At 35.8% G+C, this 22,498-nt stretch overlaps 1 protein-coding gene across 1 annotated transcript; it reads right to left on the bottom strand.

The window, feature by feature from the left end:
- Positions 1–2,286: 2,286 nt before the first annotated feature.
- fbxl20 (F-box and leucine rich repeat protein 20) lies at positions 2,287–21,250 on the bottom strand. Its single transcript, XM_039681506.2, has 15 exons — positions 20,990–21,250; positions 14,963–15,024; positions 14,442–14,496; positions 14,198–14,272; positions 11,531–11,625; positions 10,077–10,145; positions 9,906–10,001; positions 9,695–9,821; positions 7,649–7,723; positions 7,433–7,563; positions 7,247–7,307; positions 7,103–7,147; positions 5,712–5,768; positions 4,871–5,083; positions 2,287–3,242 (listed from the first exon to the last, which is right to left on the bottom strand). Exons 1-15 carry the CDS (start codon positions 21,029–21,031, stop codon positions 3,135–3,137), a joined length of 1,311 nt encoding a protein of 436 aa, XP_039537440.1. The 5' UTR covers positions 21,032–21,250; the 3' UTR covers positions 2,287–3,134.
- Between the last annotated feature and the right edge of the window lie 1,248 nt (positions 21,251–22,498).

The raw sequence follows: 22,498 nt of genomic DNA on the forward strand, positions 1-22,498 counted from the left end.
GTGTGTGTGTGTGTGTGTGTGTGTGTATATACACACACACACACACACACACACATACATGTACAACCATGTTATATGTACACACAAACACCCACATGCACACACATACATACTAATATATATATATAAAAAATACATACACACACTCTAAAAAATGCTGGGTTGTTTTAACCCAACTTTGGGTCAAATATGGACTAACCCAGCCGTTGGGTTAAATTTTTACATTACGTTTTTAACCCAACATTTCGGGTTTGTCCATATTTGACCCAAAATTGGGTTAAAACAACCCAGCATTTTTTAGAGTGCATATATGCACTTCCTTAATTATATGGAAATAATGAAATGTCACAATACAAAAATCTTAATTGTCTTAAAATAAGCTTAATTTCTCTATGAAAATGAGGGTTCAAATATAAAAGGTTCATGTTGTAAACACAGTGCAGCACTTTTTGGAAAAGCTCACAGAGCGTTCAGGTTTCATCAAAAATATCTCCATGTGTGTTTCGAAGACGAATGAAAGACATTTTTGTCATTTTTGGGTGAACTAACCCTCTAATGCTTCCACCTAGAAACACTGATTTCTCCAGGATGGCTCAGATGTGTGTTGTTTAATCCTCTAGAAGATCTAACATGCCAGAAGAAATCTGTTCAATGGCAGTGTAACTACAGCTGCAGTCAATGCTTATTAGTCTCTAGATTGTTGTATTATGGGAATCACATTTCAGCTTTGTCGTTTTGCTCTAAGAGCATCTTGATGATCAGCGATTGTCTCAAACCTGATGAAATTGCTCATTGAAAATGAAATACACATCTCTGACTGCAAATGGAGGACGCGTTTAAAGTCAAAAGTTGAAAAGACCAAAAAAAGACAAAGCACCTGATGACATCTATGAGTCTCATACGATCACAGCATTTAATACTGCGATTTATTGCATATATGATTCCTCTGAAATACCTTTGTCTAAAAAGAGTGCGAGGGAAAAATGTTAATCTCAGCCGTGATCCTCTCCGTCTAAGTGTAAAAGACTTTTTGGAGCAACTGAATAGATATTAAATTAAAAGCGGCTTATTGTAATTGCAATTTTCATTTGAAACATAATTACGTTTTTACATCGCCTCCAGCTCATCCATATTCTTTCATAAAGCCCTATCAAAATATTCTACATATATAGCAACTCATTTCAATAAGGTCATTATCTAATGCTTACCTACAGAAACGTACAAAAAGAAAAATAGAGGTTAACATTTTCACATGTCACATGACTCAAAACAGGCTAAACTGAGAAGACCACAATCGTGATGAAAACAAGTACAACAAACATTCTAGAACAAACGCTTTTGATTGTTATCATGATCGGAGTGCATCAGCACAGATATCAGTGTGTCCGTGTACTTTAGATGTCAGCAGACGATTGATTGTAATTGGCTGATTTATTTGCTCACTTTCCTTTGAGGAAGCAGGAGAATCAGTGGCGACGTGAACACACATCAGGCCTCATTCATGAAACACAAGAACAAATCACTGTAGAAACTGCTTGCAAAACAGTCCTTCGCAAATGAAACTGCGTGCTTCTTCAGCTGTGACTTTATCTCAGTAGTTTTAAACCTTTACTAAAGCCTTTACTTTTTTTTTATTTATTTATTTTTTTGTGTAGATATTCTGTTGTTTTCCCTTAATCAAAGACCCTGATAGTAAAATGCAAGCAAATGTATATATTTTTTTAATAAAATAAATAATACCAAAAAAATACTTTGAGATGTGATGGAAATGAAAAACACACACACACATACATATATATATATATATATATATATATATATATTATATTATATTATATATAAACATTTTATCAGTTAAATTGTTTAAAAAATTATATATATATATATATATATATATATGTGTGTGTGTGTGTGTGTGTGTTCATTGAACTGTATTTTTTCTGAATCCAGATAATTTCAACCACATCTCAAAGTATGTATTTGGTATTTATTATTTAATAATGAGAATGTGAAAAGTGTGTTATTTTTCTTAAAGGGATAGTTCACCCAAAAATTAAAATTCTGTCAGTATTTACTCTCCCTCATGTTGTTCCAAACCTCTATGTGTTTATTACAAAGGAAGATATGTGGAAGAATGTTTTAATCAAACAGATCTCATTCCCCATTGACTATGTATTTTTTCCTACTATGGTAGTCAATGGGGAATGAGATCCGTTTGATTAAAACATTCTTCCAAATATCTTCCTTTGTGTTCAGCAGAGCAAATAAACACATAGAGGTTTGGAACAACATGAGGGTGAGTAAAAACTGACAGAATTTTCATTTTTGGGTGAACTAACCCTTTAAGGACCACAAGCCAAGGTGAAGTACTGAATTTATAAGAAAAATTAATTCTGCTTGTTTCATGAATGAAGCCTACAGCCGTTCTCTCCATCATCACGAATGACAGATTTTCACACACACACTCACTCATCCACCCAATACATACACATTTTCCCACTTGCCTTTTTTACTACAGCCTAAATCTGTACGCCCTGGATCTCGATAGTAACTCTGACGCCTTCTAAAATAGTAAAGACCGATAACTAAATAAAACGCAAGATTTGGAAATGAATCGCGCTTTAAAAATATTCAGTCTCTGCTGTAAGTTTAACAAAGCCACCGAGAGCAACACAAACAGAGAGAAAGAGAATCCGTGTGTATGCGTGTGTGTGAGAGATGTGTTTGAACGCGTGTCTTCAGGGGCTCACAGGTTAAAGACCACCATCACTGTGTGTTTAGGGCCAAGAAAGATGAGCTGTTACCTTGTGATCGTCTCCATGACCTCGAATCAAATCGAGGTGGTCCATCCAATAACAAGCGGCCATTAATTTCAGAAAGGCCCCATTGTTCTGTTCTCTAAAAAGTTTGCAATGAACAAAGTAGCACATTCCCCCAATCCGTCCACTTTAGTTACCTTATAAGAGTCTGGTATAAAGCCATTGAATGGACTGTAGTGTTGATTAAAGCTCATGACTGGGTGTGGAGTTCTGTATGTCTCTCGGTCACTCCCGTGCGCTCTGACCCGGGACCCACCAGCACGTGCTCTAGGTGGACCAGGGGGTGAGAGGTCAAGATGCACAGTCCGCTTCACATCATAGAAGGATACAGCAGCGGCAGAACCTCTGGCGGCTCCCGCCCACCGATGGAGGCGGAGTCACGGGTGCAAAGTAGGCGTGAACTTTAATGTTGGGCAAGTGAGTCTAAAGATGAAAAAAAGAAACAAAGTGCATAAAAAAGAAGCTCACCAGCATATGATGTATCTTATAATCATACGGGTTACTCACAAAAACACAATATTATAAATAAACGTGAACATCAGTGCATTTTGAGATGAGAGCGCCCTCTTGTGTTCATAACTAAATCTACACACTGCATTGTCAACGCATCTACTAATTAATGTTGTCTAATACTTTTCATTGATTTTAATACAATAACTGTGTGTTGTCTAAAATACAACTGCTTAAAATAAATGGTTATTTTAAGTCATAAAATGTGTGCAATTGTTTAATCTTACAATTTAATTTAGTTGTTACAACACCTTTTAAATATATATTTTCTATCTATTATATACATATATCTTCAAGTACACTACCTTTAAAATGTTTGGGGACAGTACGGTTTCTTTGAAAAGAAACTAATACTTTTATACGGTAAGGTGCAAAGTGACAGTAAAACACATATGTAATGTTATAAAATATTTCCATTAGAAATAAATGCTGTTCTTTTGAACTTTCTATTCGAAGAATCCAGAATAAAAATTATATTAAGCAGCACAGCTGGGTTTTTTTTTTTTTTTTTTTGCATTTATACATGGGCAGACAGTTCATTCAAGGCAACTTTTCAGTAAGAATTATTTATTTTAATAAATAAATACTTTTATTCAATAAGGAATCGTTAAATTGATCAAAAATTACAGTAAAGAGATTTTATATTTCAAATAAATGCTGTTCTATTTAATTCTATAAAAAGAATCCTGAAAAATCATTTCCACAAAAAAAGTTTCCACAAAAATTAAGCAACAAAAATGTTGACTGATATCATATTAGAACGATTTCTGAAGGATCATGTGCCTCTGAAAACTGTGTTTCTGTGACGAGAACTGAATTTTCAGCATCATTACTCCATTTTTTTTAATTTGGAATAATATTTCACAATAGTACAGTTTCTTTCTGTTTTTTTACTGTGAGCATAAGACACTTCTTATGAACCTAAACCACAGTGAATGGAACCTGAAACAAAATGAACAAATCTTTTTTCGATGAATGAATAAAATGACTCGAAAAAAGATTTGTTCATTTTGATGAACGAATTCGAACAGGAGAGTCACACAGAACAGAGACAGGTGAGCATTTGTGCTTATAAAACTTAATTTTTTTAATTTATTTTTGAAATGAGCCATCGTTTCACTTGATAAGACCCTTATTCATCGTCTGGAATCGTTTAAAGCCCATTGAAGCTGCACTGAAACTCTCATTTGGACCTTGAACCGTTTGGTTCCCATTGAAGTCCATTATATGGAGAAAATCCTGGAATGTTTTCATCAAAAGCCTTAATTTCTTTTCGACTGAAGAAAGAATGACATGAACATCTTGGATGACATGGGGTGAGTAAATTATCAGCAAAGGTTTTTTTAAAAGTGAACTACTCCTTAATCAGAGCAATTATTTACACTTGTAATATATATAAAGAACCCATTTCTTGGCCTATACCAAGATCTGCAAACCAAACCTAAATCTATACATATCCATCCCAAAAAAAGTTTTATTTTAGTACCCACAACAAACCGCTATGTGTTCCCTCTCACTGCAGAAGCAAAGAAAGGTCTTACCCTCAAGCGTTTGATGCCGGCGCGGGTGATCTGTTGACAGTCGTACAGCTCGATGCGGTCCAGGCTGTGACAGGTCTTCAGATGCTCTAATGAAGCATCAGTGATGAGCGGGCAGTTGTCGAGCTCCACCACCTCCAGCCGGTCATGAGCACAGGGTCCACTGCCCAGCTGCCGGATGCCATCATCAGTGATCAGCTCACAGTGGGACAAACTCTGAAACATCAACCACAACAAAAAATACACAAACAAGCCCATGACACCCAGCAATTATTAGTATTAATTACATATTCTGATTAACCGAGAAAAGCCCTCAAATGGAATAAGTGACATTATTGTGGGAGATTAAAGAGTAACTTAACACTTAACCAACTTTTTTTAGTTCATGATCTGTAAGAACGGATCTTTATTAATACCAGTCATCGATTCGAGTAACTTTTTTGACAGATTTGTTTATATTAAGTGTTCTATTTCTACAATATAGGCTATGGTGTAAAAGCGTCTTAGTGCTGCCCTCTTCAGGTTGAACGATGGCTACTGCAGTTGAATTTTCCTATTGGATTTTAGCGGTTTTTCGTGACGTACGCAGCTTTCAGCTCACCACGCGAGCTACGCCCTTGGCAAAATAAATACCATCTCGTCAAAACCACTGTAGGGGGTCAGGAATTGGAATTGTGAGAATTGAAAACGATCAGCATAGAGTGTTTTAGCATCTATTTCGTCCCCTTTATCTAATATTGCCAGTGGGTGGAGTCAGGCTCTGACCAGAGGTTTAGTTACCCTTTAAAAAGTGACACGACTAAAATACAAATGTTTTATTGTAAATTTTGTTTTTAACCCTTACCAGAACCTGGAGTCGAGGGCAGTGTATAGATAGCTGGATGAGCGTCCCATCTGTAATCTAAGGAGAAAGAGGAAATGCTATAACAATGCTTTTATAACATTTTCTAAAGCACTTTACATGCATAAATAAATACAATTATAAATATTCATGATAACTGTATTCATTGATAATCAACAAAAGACGAAATAACATTAGGAACTATACTCCCTTTCATGTCAGATAAGACAAATAACTGCAAACACACAGCCAATGTCTATAATAAAAAATAATGGGGGGTTTTGGGAGTCCTCTAGTGGTAAAAAAAACAAGTTATGAAAAATAATTATAAAAACTAAAATGTATAATTGGAGGATACATTCAACCTTCAATTAAACAAAATACTCTGCTCTGATTGGTCAGAGTTGATCTGATTATCTGAGTTTCAGCTTCGGATGTTCCTCAGCACTTGATACACAGTAATACTGTAAATGAGTCCAAAGGGGCAAGTGTTGCTGTCATTTACAGTAATATTTCCAGATACTCTAGTTTTAAGTATAGGTTTATTTTAAGTTTATGTAACGTTATATAGTGTAAGTAATAAATCCTGTTTGACATGAAGTCTTAATTAATTGTTGGTGATTTTATTATCCATGTAGATACTGAAAAAGATGCATTGGGATTGACATTAGACAACACGTGTCAGGACACACTCATGGTCGTAATCATACTCTATATCTAATATTTATATTGTTTTTACCACTTGTAACCACTGCCACAAAGTGCCCACGCTCTCAGATCACTTGGACGTGGCTGGCAAAAACAATATAAATACTGTTCGTTTTCTCACACACACCGCTCGTTTCGCGTCTTAGGCCATCAATGTGTACTTACATTTACGAGTCATTAAATCATGTTTAATTTGGACTTCTTTGTGCATGCTCTTTGAGGTGGTGACCATAGACCTCCATTATATGAACGGTTTGACCTAAAAGTGTCAAAATTGAAACTACTGCGGAAACAAAGACATTTACATTTTGGATGCCCTTGAGGTAAGCTAAAACAGACCAAAAATTAATTTCTTTGAGGTGGTGACCATAGACCTCCATTATATGACTAATAGATGGTTTGACCTAAAATTTTGTTTATTTGTGGGGTGGTGATGGCGCAGTGGATAAGACACATGCCTTTTGGGTTCGAATCCGCTGTGAGACACCAATGTGTCCCTGAGCAAGACACCTAACCCCTAGTTGCTCCAAAGGCGTGTGACCTCTGACATATATAGCAATTGTAAGTCGCTTTGGATAAAAGTGTCAGCTAAATAAATAAATGTAAATATCAAAATTGAACATTTTAAATAGTGTATGCAACAACATTTTAACATTTTGTAATCATGCATTTTCATGCCAACCCACCTGTACACACTCTTCTAAATCCATCTTTTCTAGTTCATGACAATTCTGTAAAACAAGAGGAAATGAAGCGTTTGATTTCTGTTGTTAGAAGCTCCAGAGGTTCAGCACAGATGGAGGTTTGTGTTTGTCAGATCGTTGACTCACCCGTGCTAGTGAAGTGAAGCCTACATCTGTAAGCTGAGAGCAGCGGGCCACCTCTAATATTCTACAGAGACAAAAATATCAATGGTTCAAAGTTGACAAGTGGATAGAAATTGGGTAATGGGTGATTGCATGCAAATGCATGGGTTGGATTGTGTGTGTGTGTGTGTATGTGTGTGTTATATGTACCTGAGACGAGGGCAGTTTTGGCCCAAGGCATTGAGAATCGCATCTGTGATGTTCGCACAGCCAGACACACACAAAGACTGCAGCCGATGGCACCCGCGACAGATGGTAATAAGACCTTCATCTGTGATCTGCTGCTCGATTCACACACAGAGATATACCTAGATGAGGAAACCACCCCATCCAGTGTATGAGAGAATGTGAATGTGTGAGTCTTACTGAACACGTCTGCAAATTGAGTGTGACCAGCTCTGGACAATGTGCTCCAATATGCTTTAATGCTTCGTCTTCCAACTATAAAGAGAGAAAACATAAAAGAGAGACAGATAATGTGCTACTAAACGATTTATCGGATTTAAAGAGACAGTACTCCCGCCATGTTGTCAAACCCATTTGATTTTACATAGAATACAAAATGTGGAGATCAGTGACGACAAATCAACGGCAACAATTACCATAAAAGTCTTCTAAAGATATCTGATAGCATATGGACTATGCTCTTCCTTTTTTCTTGGTGTCTTTTGTTCTTTTTGGCCTTATCAGGTTATTATTGCATGAAATGGGAAGTTCCAGAGTTGATAACTGTGGTTAATCTATCATTATTATTTATTTAAATAAATAAATAAATGTATTATTATTATAAACATAAACAATGTGGCCTGTTTGCTTAACTTGTGCGTCAACCAATGCCATGAGTTTGGGTCAAGACTTTTTTTTTTATATTTTAAAACTTTTATCTTTCATTTGAATTGTATTAATTTTGTTATGTGCTTTTGTCATTTTTATTAGTTTTTGGAGTTTAATTAATTTCTCCATAGCTTTCATTTTTATTTCAGTTTTAGTAATTTCAGTACTTCAATTTTAATTCAAGTTTTTTTTTTTACTTTTTAATTAGATTTTATTTTTATATATTTACATATTATTTTATTTAAATTAGTTTAAATTATTTATTTTTTTAACAATTTCATTATGTACTGTACATATATGCTTTCAATTTTTATATTTCCAGTTTTAGAGTTTAGGCAATTTTAGTACTTCACCTTGAACTTATTTCAGTTAGTTGCCAAGGCAAAAGGTTTTGTTCGTTGGCATTAGTTAACATGAACTAAAATTAATAAACACTGTGGAAGAATTGTTCATTGTTAGTTAATGTTAATTTCAACATTACTAATGTGTTCAAATCAAAGGACGCATTTGTTAACATTAGTTAAGGAGATGGGTCATTTTGAAATTAATTTTTGGTATGTTTTAGCTTACCTCAAGGGCATCCAAGATGTAGGTGTCTTTGTTTCCACAGTATTTTCAATTTTGATATTTTTTGGTTAACCTGTTCTTGTCTGTCAGTCATACCATGGAGGTCTATGGTCACCACCTCAAAGAGCATGCACAGAGAATTCCAAATTAAGTACACATTGATGGCCTAAGACACGAAACGAGCGGTTTGTGAGAGAAAACTATTTATATAGTTTTTACCTCTTGTAACCACAGCCACTTCCAAGTGATCTGAGAGTGCAGGCGCTTCTATCTATACAAGCGCCGGAAGTGATCTCTCGTGCCTATACGTCACTCATTATTTACACAGAGATTTTGGAAGTGTTACCTTTCAATGTAAAGATCTAAACATATTTAGATACACAGGAAATCGCAATGGAAGACAGTTTTGATACATAAATAGACAATGTTTTTCACAAACGCACAAGAGATCACTTCCGGCGCTTGCCCGCGCCCTCAGATCAAGAAGTAAAAACGATATAAATACTGTTCGTTTTCTCACACAAACCGCTCATTTCATGTCTTAGTCCATCAATGTGTACTTACATTCACGAGTCATTAAATCATGTTTAATTTGGACTTCTCTGTGCATGCTCTTTGAGGTGGTGACCATAGACCTCCATTATATGACTGACAGACAAGAACGGTTTGACCTAAAAATATCAAAATTGAAACAACTGCGGAAACAAAGACATCTACATCTTGGATGTCCTTGAGGTAAGCTAAAACACACCAAAAATTAATTTCAAAGTGAACCATCCCTTTAATGCGCTATGAATTAACAAACAAATAACAATTTTATTTGTATCAACATAAACAAAGATGAATGAATAAATATAAATTGCTCATTATTATTTCATATTAGCTAATGCATTAACTAATGCTAACAAAAGATACCTTATAAGTGTTATATTTAGATTTTATTTTAGCAATTCAAAAAGCTTTAAATAACACAGAAGAGGGCTGAAGGATGATGTGAAAGTCCAGTATCACCTGTGTGCAGCCCTTGAGGAACAAGCCTTTGAGTCCTGGACAACATCTCACAAGTGCCTGTATGCCGTCTTTGGTCACCTGATCACACCACGAGATGTTCAACTGCTCCAGCAAAGGACATCCCTCGCTAAAATGACACACAGAGAGAGACGTTTAGCCCTAGAGAAGCATTCTGCGTAACCAGCAAGAGTGTGTGTCTGCGACCTCTGACCTCAGAGCTTTGAGGGACAGGTTGGTGATTGAGGTGCAGGACGCAAGATCCAAGTGCTTCAGTTTGGGACAAAATTTGCTCAAGCTGTTACAGGTACTGCAAAAAGAAAGACAGAAATTCAATGGAGATCACAAAGCACTTTCACACACTCTCACACTCACACACACCTACCTGTCAGTGATCTTGGTGCAGCCATTGAGGCTGAGCAGCTCAATATTTCTGCAGTTCTGGGCAAACGTTCTACGAGAGAAAGGAAATTTGACGTGATTAAACTTTAAACGATGCTTGAATTTCCCAGAGGCAATCTAGTTTCTCGACAGGTCTTATAGTCGGCATGAAATGGCATGAAAGTTGCGATAGTCTTTTCTTTCTTATCGTGGCGTATATGTCTGAGTGTAACGGCTTCTCATTAAAAAAAAAAACATGTAGGGCGGGACTTGATTTTGTCCATGGGGTTTGATTGGATGGTTGTGGTTTACTATTGGTCGATCTCATGTGAGTGACAGGTTGTCCCGCCCTCACGCCAGTAAACGCATCATCAGAGAAGAGAAGAGATGTCGCTGAAAAAGGGAGGGGGGAGTTATTTTGATAAAAGATATAAAAAGTAAAAATTAAGATATAAAATAAATTAAAAAGAATGACGTGCACGGATAAATCATTAATAATAAAAAGTGCAATATTCCATCCATTTTGATTTCATGGTGACTTTTGGGTTATTCACATAAAGGGCAAAATGACAAAGTGAACCGAAATGGTTTTTCCTCTAAAAGGTTTGCATGAATGAAACATCACACATACTTAAATGCAAACATCCTGGAAGCCATTTTAGTTTTTTATAAAAATGATTGACAGGCAAAAGCGTTTTCTGCTTTAGAGTTGACACAGGCCCTGTTCAAACTGGGTATTAAGATGCGTTTTGGTCATTCAGATCACAAGTAGATGAGGAAAACATTTCCGTTTACACCTGGTATTTTAATCCGTCTCTTTTGCCCACTTTCAATCACTTCTGTCCTGATTTCTTCAAGGGGAGGGTCTATGGGGGGTCAATTTATGGGTTCTGTCAGATCTTTCTGAAGGATCTGATGGATGAAATGACCTTGTGACGACGGAAGAACGTAAGGAGAGAGAAGCAGTCTCGACCAGTCGAACTACGAATGCCGTGCTAAGTGAGCTGAACTGTATGAACGGCGTTCGTGGTTCGACTGGTCGAGACTGTTTTTCAAAGATGGCTCCTGCCTGCATACACGAAGTGGACTGTCTTTATAAAATATCTTCTTATTAAACGGTCTGTACACTTACAAAGTTCTCAATGCTTCGGTTTGCATGTATGGACCCTCATTATGTTACTCTATTAGTGTGGGGCTATTTTGAGCTTTGTTAGTGGTATTAACTAGCGATTTTTATTTTTCATTACTCTATGTCTTCTATACTAGCGTTATACGCTAAACAGTTTTTAGAAATAAAACTCCTTACATTTGATTATCATGAAAATAAATTGACTAGGTACCAATGTGTTATTAGACCAAAGGTTCGTTTTGTGCCGGAGTTCTCCTTTAAGAATGAATATTCATCTTTTAGCTGTGAAAAAGTGCTCATAAAGCATTTATCTGCTACCTCTTTCTTACCTGAGCGCACTATCTCCGACTCCGAGACATCCTCTAAGACTCAACTTCCTTAGGAAGCCTCCACACCGCTTTGAGATGTTCTCCACCACACGACCCTATACACGAAGAGATTTTTAAGATCTGGTAGCCACCTTCATATTAAAGGATTAGTTCACTTACTTTCACAAAAACTTTTGCAGATAATTTACTCCATCCAAGATGTCCATGTCTGTCTTCCTTCAGTCGAAAAGAAATTAAGGTTTTTGATCAAAACATTCCAGGATTTTCTCCATATAATGGACTTCAATGGGAACCAAACGGTTCAAGGTCCAAATGAGAGTTTCAGTACAGCTTCAAAGGGCTTTAAACGACACCAGACGATGAATAAGGGTCTTATCTAGCGAAACGATCGGTCATTTAAAAAATAAATAACAAAGTTTAAAGGAACACTCCGACTTTTTGGGACTTTAGCCTATTCACCTTACCCCCCAGAGTTAGATAAGTCCATACATACCTTTTTCATCTCCGTGCGTGCTATAAGTCTGTTTGACGCACCCGCCGCTAGCCTAGCTTAGCACAAAGACTGGATGTGAATGGTTGCAGCTTTCATACTAATCCAAATGAGTGACAAAATAACGCAAACGTTTTCCTATTTACATGTTGTGGTTTGTATAGTCACAGAGTGTGCAAATATCATGGCCATATGAGACACAGACATCTTTTGACCGTATAAATACTATATTTTCTGAAGGGGAAGCACTGCTACTTGGGCAGAGTGATAACAATCACCTGAGACGCACCGTGACGATGAGCAGAGAGTTCGCTTCGCTCAGCGTTGGAATAAAGAGTCAGCAATTACTAAAGTTAGATAGAAAAGCAAGGTTTATCATGGGTGTTTGCTTTATTGTATGAGCTGTGACAATAAACAGGGGAGACCAGGTAATACAGTACCATGTTTCATTGATTTCCAACCAAAAACGCACCCAGATTTATAAATATCACATGAATAAATAATTATTATTACAGGAATCAATATATTTTAAATGCAATTTATTAGCTGAACCAAATGTATTCAACAGTAAATACATTTGCCTATATAATATACAGTATTGCATTACTATAGAATAGAATAAGGCGAAAGTAATAGCACAAATTGTTTTTGCACAATGAACTCACAGCCTATCGTACCCTTTTGCACGCTCAAGTTCGTTATTTCCATGGTTATTTCAAATTTAGGCTACTAGGCGCGCGCAGGGTGCAAGTTCAACGCGGTAAACGCGCTCGTTTTTTTTCCCCAAGCGCGTCCGCACCGCATCAAGATAAAAACATATTCATACCCTAATCATATAATAGTGTCACTAACGTTACATTAGATCTGGCTAAAGGCACTGTTACAGTAGGTCATCTAAAAACATAACGGAACACTTACCTCAGCCGCAGGTGCTCCACTTGTCCTGTCTGTGCTATCGATGGGATGGCCGTATCCTTCAGCACATTATGATGCGTGTGGCAAATTCCATTTTTTCAAAATAGTCGTCCTCATTGAAATGTACCGAGCAAACATAATGTCCCTTGATAATCTTAGGTGTGTTTGGATAAATATCCAGAGTAAGTTAGCCATTTCTTCATCCAGTCAGCGTTTTTAGTTGGAATTCTGTGAAACATGGTTACCTCCCGTGTTTACAGTCGCAGCTATTTACAATAGAGCGAAAACCCATGACTCTAAACTACGCTTTTACTGTTTATAAATTGCTGACTCTATTACCCAAACACTGAGCGAACTCTCCGCTCCTCCACGGCGTGTCTCCGGTGATGCGGTTATTACGCCGTCAAAGTAGCAGTGCTTCGCCTTCAGAGAATAGTTCCCAGGTTTTATACGGTTAAAAGATGTCTGTGTCTCATTTGACTTTGTTATTTGTACATTATGTGACTATATAAATCACAACATGTAAATAGGAAAACGTTTGCGTTATTTTGCCACTCATTTGGATCAGTATGAAAGCTGCAACCAGTCACATCAAGTCTTTGTGCTAAGCTAGGCTAGCGGTGGGTGCGTCAAACAGACTTATAGCACGCACGGAGATGAAAAAGGTATGTATGGACTTATCTAACTCTGGGGGGTAAGGTGAATAGGCTAAAGTCCCAAAAAGTCGGAGTGTTCCTTTAAGATTTATAAGCACAAATGCTCGCCTTGCTCTGTTCTGTGATGCGGATTCGTGACTCGTTCATCAAAATGAACAAATCTTTTTTCAAGTCAGAATGAAATGACTCGAAAAAATTTCGTTCATTTTGATGAACGAGTTCGAACAGGAGAGTCATAAAAGGCGAGCATTTGTGCTAATAAAACGTAAACCTTTTTAATTTATTTTTTAAATGACCGATCGTTTCGCTCATTGTCGTTTCGTAATTTATTGTCTGGTGCCGTTTAAAGCCCTTTGAGTGCATTGAAGTCCATTATATGGAGAAAATCCTGGAATGTTTTCATCAAAAACCTTAATTTCTTTTCGACTGAAGAAAGAAAGACATGGACATCTTGGATGACATGGAGGTGAGTAAATTATCAGCAAAAGTTTTTTTTTAAAGTGAACAACTCCTTTAAATAACATCTGAAATTGCTTGTATTTCAATAGCTAAAAGAAAATGTTGACTTCATCTGTCAAAAAAAAAAGTCTGTCTGTGTCTACTGACCTCAATGTCTCTCTGGAAGTCAAAGAGGTCAATGCGCTGCCAGTTACTGCCATCCAGGGCTAACAGGTTCCATGACTGAGGCAAAGAGAGCAAGTGAGAAAAGGAAAGTCAATAATCATAGCAAGCAACATACAGCATAATTCACAAAATACTGTTTTACTGGAGGGCTCGTGAAATGAATAAATGTCAAAATAGACAATTAATGTCCCACAAAACACCAGTCCCTAGACTAAATCACACTTACTCGTGAGACTTGTGCGCAGCGGCAAAGTGTGACAACATCTAGAAATGAGAAGATTCTGCGGGGGCAAAAAGAGAGGAGAACCATCAGCAAACATAATTAACAAATAGCTCAGTCATTATTTATAAGCTATAAAAACAGCAAAGATGAGGAAACCTGATGGAGATGGAGAAGAGTAATACTATTAAAGGGTTAGTTCACCCAAAAATGAAAATTCTGTCAGTATTTACTGGAAGAATGTTTTAATCAAACAGATCTCATTCCCCATTGACTACCATAGTATGTATTTTTCCTACTATGGTAGTCAAAGGGGACTGAGATCTGTTTGATTAAAACATTCTTCCAAATATCTTCCTTTGTGTTCAGCAGAGCAAATAAACACATAGAGGTTTGGAACAACATGAGGGTGAGTAAATACTGACAGAATTTTCATTTTTGGGTGAACTAACCCTTTAACAAAAAGAGATGATTTAAATAAGTAAATGAATCAGGAAGAAAGAGTGTTGAATGGGTTTCACACCAACCGTAACAGCAGTTCCTTCGGCAGCTTCTTGTTAATAACAGCCTCGTCGTTATTGGAGAACATCTGAGGAGAGAGAAAAACAGTAATTTAGAAAACTGTGCGTCTCACAAGTTCAGAGGTCAATAGCATTTACAGTGTTCTGCAGCAAATCTAACACTTTTAACAATAAAAAAAGACGACAATATTTTAGTTGAACCCACAGAATGACAGAACAAAAAGTCTTTCGTATTCTAATGCAGAGGCTTAGGTTCTTTAAGGCATTACACAAGCTTCAAATTAAGTTTACATATGTTCATACAAATTTATGGAATACCAGAGAATGAAAACTATTTTATAGAAATAACTTTTATGTTATCAAAATGTTACGGTGTCAAGAATTACTCCTAAAACATGCCTACTGTAAGTGCCAGTGTTGTTTTAGTATTATTTATATACTATTATGTTATTTATTAATATTTTTATTTATATCTTTATATTTTCATTGCAGTTTAGGTCCTTTTGTTTTTAGCAATTTTGTTGTATTATTTATTTATTTTTTGGTAACACTTTACAATAAGATTCCATTTGTTACCGTTAGTTTGTTCATTAGTTTATATGAATCCTATTGATGTGATACTAACAATAAAAAAAACGTCTACAACATTTGTGAATCTTAATTTCATCATTTACTAATATATTATTAAAATTTGTCAAAAGTGTATCTGTATTGCTCATTGTTAATTAATGGACACCGTAAAAAAAATAGTGTTGGTTTAACTTAAAAAAGTAAGTAACCTGGGTTGCCTTAAAGTTTTAAGTTGATTGAACTGGAAAAAGTGAGTTAATACAATGAAGGAGATTAATTTAATAATCGGAAACTCAAAATAATAAGTTATCTCAACTAAATAAATTATTATAAATTTGATTTGACAAAAGAAAATATGTTGTGATAACAAATCTTAAAAATATTTTTTTACAGTGGTATCATTTGTTAGCATAAGTTAATTAACATGAACTAACAGTGTGCAATACATTTATTACTGTATTTATTCATCTATGTTAATAAATATAGTCATTCATGTTAGCTTATAGTCCACTAACTAATGTTAACAAATGCAACTTTTGATTTTAATGAATTTTGTTGAATTTAATATGAACTAAATGCTGAAGTATTTTCATTCTTAATTCTTGTTAACTAGAGTAGTTAACTAGTAAAAGCTTATTGTTTAAGCAAAATGTTACCAATTATATTAAACTGCATGTATGCATGTGAGTTTTTTTAACGTTAACAAAATTAACGTTAATCTCGGTTTTACCAATTGTAATACTTTACTTACACCTAAACTTATTTCAGTTAATTGCAAGGCAACAAATGTAATTTTCATTACATTAAAATTTCAAATTAAAAATACTGAATTTTTTAAATAATTTTAATAGTTTAAAATCTGTCAGACTCCGGTCTCAAAAAAGGACTTAATTTAACTATACATTTCCCCCTAAAGTTGCCTTGTAAGGTTTCTTGCACTCTCTCTATTCTTTCTCTCTCTGACCTTTAGAATTGTAACGACCTTTTGCAAAGTTTGTTTGTGCTTCCTCAATCCCACACAAAGCCTTCACACATTCTCTTTTCTAGCTCATGGTAACACTAACAACAGAAGGAATACCTAACACCAGTCCCGCTTTATCTAGACGTAATATTCTCACCACACTCTGTAAAAATACAAGCCTAAGTACCGTGTCAATAGAAATTGCCCGCATTGTGTTGTACGGTTAAAGGAAATGTCCATAAACATGACAGATCTTCTAGGACTTAGGCAATTCACAGCACTTGTTTTCCTTTATTCTGTCATTTAATCGACAGTAGTGCAAGTATTTTAACATTGAAACAATTTACAGACTAAATTATTCTGAAAAAAAATGACAACATTTTATCCCAAATTATATGAGTATAGCCTTGACTGTGTGCTGAAATACTGGAAATGAACACCAGAGGTCGTAACTTGGTTTCGTCCAACCACAAAACCTTTTTTCCCCAAATGGTAACAAGAGAAACAGATTGTCTTTCTGAATAATTCAGAGCAAACCGGATGTTCCTTTTTTTTTTTTTTTTTTTTTTGGAAAAGTGACGAACTCACATCCAAAAATAGTGGAGCGTGCATAAATTGTTCTGTGTGCACTGGGAATTCCTTTGTAAAAACATGAACACAGTTATTTCCATTTCTATCAGTCTGGGATTAAATTGATTCACTAATCAACAATCAAACCAGCCAGGAAAACCAGTGTCCAATCCCATAACAATCATCTCTAATTTTTCATTCACCCAAAATCATTCAAAATCAAGAGTTACCTGGCCATTTTCTTCTAAAAGAACGTTAAAATGTTATTCAATACAATGAAAAAGAATGAGTCCTACAACATAAAAGTATAACGTATGCCTCGTGCATCATTTCAACTCATCTGAAGCCAAATTTTAACATTTCAGTTGTTCATCTCTACACACACTCTGAAATCTCACATTCAAACCTGGCAACTCAAGACACACTGTTGCAGGTTTGATGTCAATGCTTTAGAATAAGTATGTAAGGAACAAATCACATCAACACTCTTACAAGAAAAGGTTCTATATAGAACCTTAAAAGGTTCTATCAGCGCTACGTATTTGGAACCCCTAAAAGTTTCTATACACACATAAAAAAAGGGTTCCTCTTGGTTCTATAGAACATACTTCACCAATAGAACCTTTTACCAAAAAAATGGTTCTATATAGAACCATTTTGGAGTTCCATATATGAAGCGGGGGATGGAACCATTTCTGGTTCTAAATAGAACCATTTCTTCTAAGAGTGAAGGGTGATCATAATAACTGAAGTTTGAATAATGTGAGAATAGGAAAGTGATATCATTTGAGTCACTCTCAGAACTATTGAGTACAATCACATGCTTTTTTTGAGCCTCACGACCCCAAAGTCTGTTTCCTTTCATTATGGGGGGGGGGGTGAACTATGTCTTTTAAAGCACCGACTCAGCTGAGAGAGAAACAATATGTCAGATAGCTTACAGGTATTCTTTATCACAAACTCTCAGTTTTGTTGTTCCTCTTTCTTTTCACCCATCCATTCTCTTTCCATTTGTTTGTTTGTTTAAGGATGAGCCATGATGTGACGTGCAGACTGTTACACACCAGGAATGATTGATCCCTTGTTTCCAGCTCATCAGAAACACTCTTTAGGGTGACTTTTCTGATGACCAGCTCCCTTTTATATGTACATGTACATTCAATCGTGGGCAAATCTCTCAAAGATGTGTCATGTGTGGGTAATATGTTAATACCAAATGAAAATAAAATATAGTAATTCTTAAGTGTATTATACATTTAGTTTATTATTTTACAGAGAAAATAGTCATTTGTCTCCCTATACTTATAATTTGATGAGAATAATAATCATGGATATACAAAAAAAAAAAATGTCTAGAGTATATATTTCATCCCATAACAAAAAAAGAAAGAAAATTAAAGTTTACTTTAAACTTTAATGACAATATATATATTGTTTTAAAGCTACAGAGCACAAAGTGTTGTATATGTATAAGATTATACTACAGCATAATCAGTTATTAATATTTCACAGGATCTCTCTTATTTTGTGCATGTCTTTATAATTTCTTTGCCTTTTTAATTGAATTATTTTGTTACAATAGGTGTTGTTAGTTCACTTTAAAATTAATTTTTAATATGTTTTAGCTTACCTCAAGGACATCCAAGATGTAGGGGCCTTTTGTTTCCGCAGTATTTTCAATTTTGATGTCAAACCGTTCTTGTCTGTCAGTCATATAATGGAGGTCTATAGTCACCACCTCAAAGAGGTTTTTACAAGAGGTAAAAACTATATAAATACTGTTCGTTTTCTCACACAAACCGCTCGTTTCGTGTCTTAGGCCATCAAAGTGTACTTACATTTACGAGTCATTAAATCATGTTTAATTTGGACTTCTCTGTGCATGCTCTTTGAGGTGGTGACCATTGACCTGCATTATATGACTGGCAGACAAGAACGGTTTGACCTAAAAATATCAAAATTAATAAGAGTTTGTAAAGCAGCTACTCCTTTTATTTTGTTTACCGGTTTCAGTAATTTCAATATACCGTAATCTGATACTGAGTATAGCTCAGCTACTGCATAACACTTCTAGTTATCTCCTCAGTCATTTTAAGTAGTTTATCATGACCAACAAATATAGTGACTTCCTGGTTTACATGTAATGCAACAGTTTCTTGCTCTCTGATTCGCTGGCTATACATTCTGTTGACACATCAGCTTAACAACCCCATTTAAACAGTAACATTTAGGTCAACACTGACTGAGTAGCCAGGTTACCACTGGTACAATAATGAAATTGTAATATGGCTGCACTCCTTTTACCGTTACAATAGCCAAATGCAACTAAATATGTACGTAAAGGCAAAACCAGTCCACCAGCTGACGCTACATCCATGTTTTCTGACAATATCGCAACAATCAAGGAGCCAAGCATAATATGAGCTGTCCGTTATTTGTAAAGATCACTCTCATGCTGCTGTCTCCAAAACAATGTCCAGATAATCACTCTGATCCTAAAAAAAGAAACAGGCTTAAGCTGGCAACAATGCATCGCTGCCTAAAGACTGATTACATTCATGCCTTTGCAACATACTGAGATTAGGTCTAGTACCTTTACAATCATTTGCTAAAGTTATCACAGTTTCCACTTAAATGGCATGGTTTTAATGTCTCATAATGAAGTGTAATGTGTCTTTAAAAAATTATAAGTAGCTGCCAGCCCAGAATGCATGACATTTTAGGCATTTGAATTATTGCATCACAAAGGAAAACTTATCGTTCACATTACTTTTGCTATATAGGACAATAGTAAATGTTACAGAGATGCATTGCCACTTTTATTATCATATATGAAAAAAATTAAATTTGGACGTAATGTAACACCCTGGCTAGGTAATGTGGATTTTAAGGTTGTTCACCGTTTATAGATAGTTAAGTGTTTGTGGTTAAAATTTGATACCATTTTAAATTTTCGGTAATCTTATTAGGGAAGAATAATTGTGCTATTATTTAACACATTAATCTTTAGTAACTTGGCTACAATGTGCCTGACTCTGCCCAGAGTGTATGTATGTGTGAGTCTGATCTTTAAAAGCAACTATAGATACATAAACCCCCGATAAAACCAGCATCAAAACCACCATGTGTCTCAACATTACGGCTGTGTCACAAAACCTAGTGAGCTCCCTATCTAGACAGCATCACAGGCGCACAAAACTGCAACACGAGCCTATTAAGTCCCGAAAATGCGGTCTAGGTAGTCAACTCACTAAGTTTTGAGACACACCAGATGTAAACACAGTTATAACTTGTTTAAACACGGTTTATCTTGAGATTCGAAGAGCAACAACAAACGAAATGTTTGCGAAACTCGGCCCAACTGCTTTCTGGGGTGATGAGTTGTGATACGCGATGTGTTTTATCGCGTAAAGGCCCGTGTATATATCCAGCTTTTGTTTTGGCCGGCTGTTTTTCCCCACTCCAGCCTGCTGTGGGCCTACCAGCATTATCCGTCTCCTATAATCTCAGCTAACCAGTTTAATTCATAAAAACCATCGAAGCCTACATCGCAACCTACTGTTGCTTCGCGTAAATAAGCGAGACATTTTAAAGCGCCTTCTGAGCCACACTAATCTTTAATCAACGGTTGTTTGTGTTTATACAATTCGACACAAAGTAGGCTACATATTTACACGAAAAACTAATATATAGCCACTTAAAAAGGGATATATTGATGGAGTTGATGCTGCCTTTGGTCAACATACATTAATGAATGTGTTTTATAGACTGTCAAGCGATTAGAAGAGCTGAACTCGCATATGATTGCGGAAGCTCGGCCTCTTCTACTGCAACAACACTTCTAATCCTACATCATGTCAGGCGTTTAGGAATAAAAACGCAAGATTATTTACATCGACAAGTCAATCTGGAAATAAACAGTGACTACTCGCCTCAAAGCGACTCCGAGAGACGCCGTTCACCTCCTTACCCATCCCGAACACTATAAAGTCGGTAAACCGGAGAAGAAAAGCGCGTCCGGTTATTAAAAGGACGCAGATGTGTCGGTGCCGCTGGGTTCCGTCGAGCTCATGCCGTATTTCACTTCATTTCTTCGGGTTTGTATATGGCGAAGATGCAGAAGAGCCCCAGTGGTTGAAGTATGAACAAATCAAGCTTATCTCCTGTTGTGTTGCGGATCACCCCCTCCCCTTTACCGTGACAGTTTCCCCATCGGCAAACTACTATTAACTTATTGTTCATAAATATTGGAGTGGTATCTGTCCATAATAAACTGCCCGTCTGCATTAATATTTAATACTTTAAAGCTACGTGTAATGGTGTGGTAACCGTAGTAAAAGTAATAGCCCCCAAGTAATCGTCTATGGACATGGAAGGTCGAATATAACTACTTTATGATATAAAATTACACGTTTTTTTTAGTTGTCATATTACCAAACTGGTAATATTATATATTTTATATTAAAAATAAAATGTGAGCTTTAGATTAATTCAATCAGTATAGTTCTACTCAGAAAGTTCGTTTGTTTGGCGTTCTGAGGAAATACAAATATTTATGCGGATCAATGTGTGCAAACTACTTGGAAAAGTGCAATAGTTTATCATAATGTTGTATGGAAAGTGTACAGATTGTGAATCGTTTGTTTTCGTATTATTGTTATGCTGGTTTCCGGGTTAGGTGCGTCAGCTCCTCTTTTAGCGGTCTCAGCCAATAAAAACACAAAGATGGCCTTCGTCATTTGACGTAGTCGTGATGGTAACACGAGGCAGCGTTTTCCCAAACAACATGAAACCGAATGGTTGAGCACCGCGGTTTTCAAATTAGCTTTAGAAAAATAAATACATATAAAATATATATGTACTATTAATTATATTATATTAATAATTAGCTTTCCCTACTTTTTACAATTTAGTTAGTTTTGCAGAACTGTAAGCAAACTGTGAAAATAACTTTCTTTTCCTACTAAAAACAAAACAATAGAAACCCTTGTAGAATTGGTAATGGTTTTAATGATTACAATGGAATTGTATTGGTTTTAACGGGAACTGTAACGGTCCCTGTGAGTCTCTACTGCTGATTTGTTGCTTTCTGGTGACATGTTAAAACAATTAAATAATAGAATATTGCCCAAAACAGACTCTTATGCATTATACACAATTTAATCTTGAAAATCACTTGTAGTAGGCTTATCATAAACTGTGTTTTGTGAGCTCCAATGCTTTCTCACAAAAGTCATAATATAGCACAATTGTATCATTGGTATAATATGTATAATATTTCAATACATGCATTTCAGTGAATTAGAATTAGGCTACAATTATGTCAAACCACCGCTGGGGGGGAAATCAACATGTAGCAATAGTTTACAAATAGCCCAATTCTGTGGGAAAGCTGCAAACTTGGCAACACTGCTACTGAAACCATTAGGTGATGGTTTTAA

Source organism: Pimephales promelas, chromosome 18, assembly GCF_988280905.1.
Source record: "Pimephales promelas chromosome 18, fPimPro1.hap1.1, whole genome shotgun sequence".
In the NCBI taxonomy this organism is placed as follows: domain Eukaryota; kingdom Metazoa; phylum Chordata; class Actinopteri; order Cypriniformes; family Leuciscidae; genus Pimephales; species Pimephales promelas.

Excerpts from the sequence above, each read along its gene's own strand:
- fbxl20 (XM_039681506.2), bottom strand. The coding sequence starts at position 21,031 with ATGGGTAAGGAGGTGAACGGCGTCTCTCGGAGTCGCTTTGAG. Across the intron at positions 10,146-11,530 it reads GTCGGAGATAGTGCGCTCAG|AACGTTTGCCCAGAACTGCA; the intron begins GTAAGAAAGAGG and ends TTTCTCTCGTAG. Across the intron at positions 5,769-7,102 it reads ATTTAGAAGAGTGTGTACAG|ATTACAGATGGGACGCTCAT; the intron begins GTGGGTTGGCAT and ends CTTTCTCCTTAG.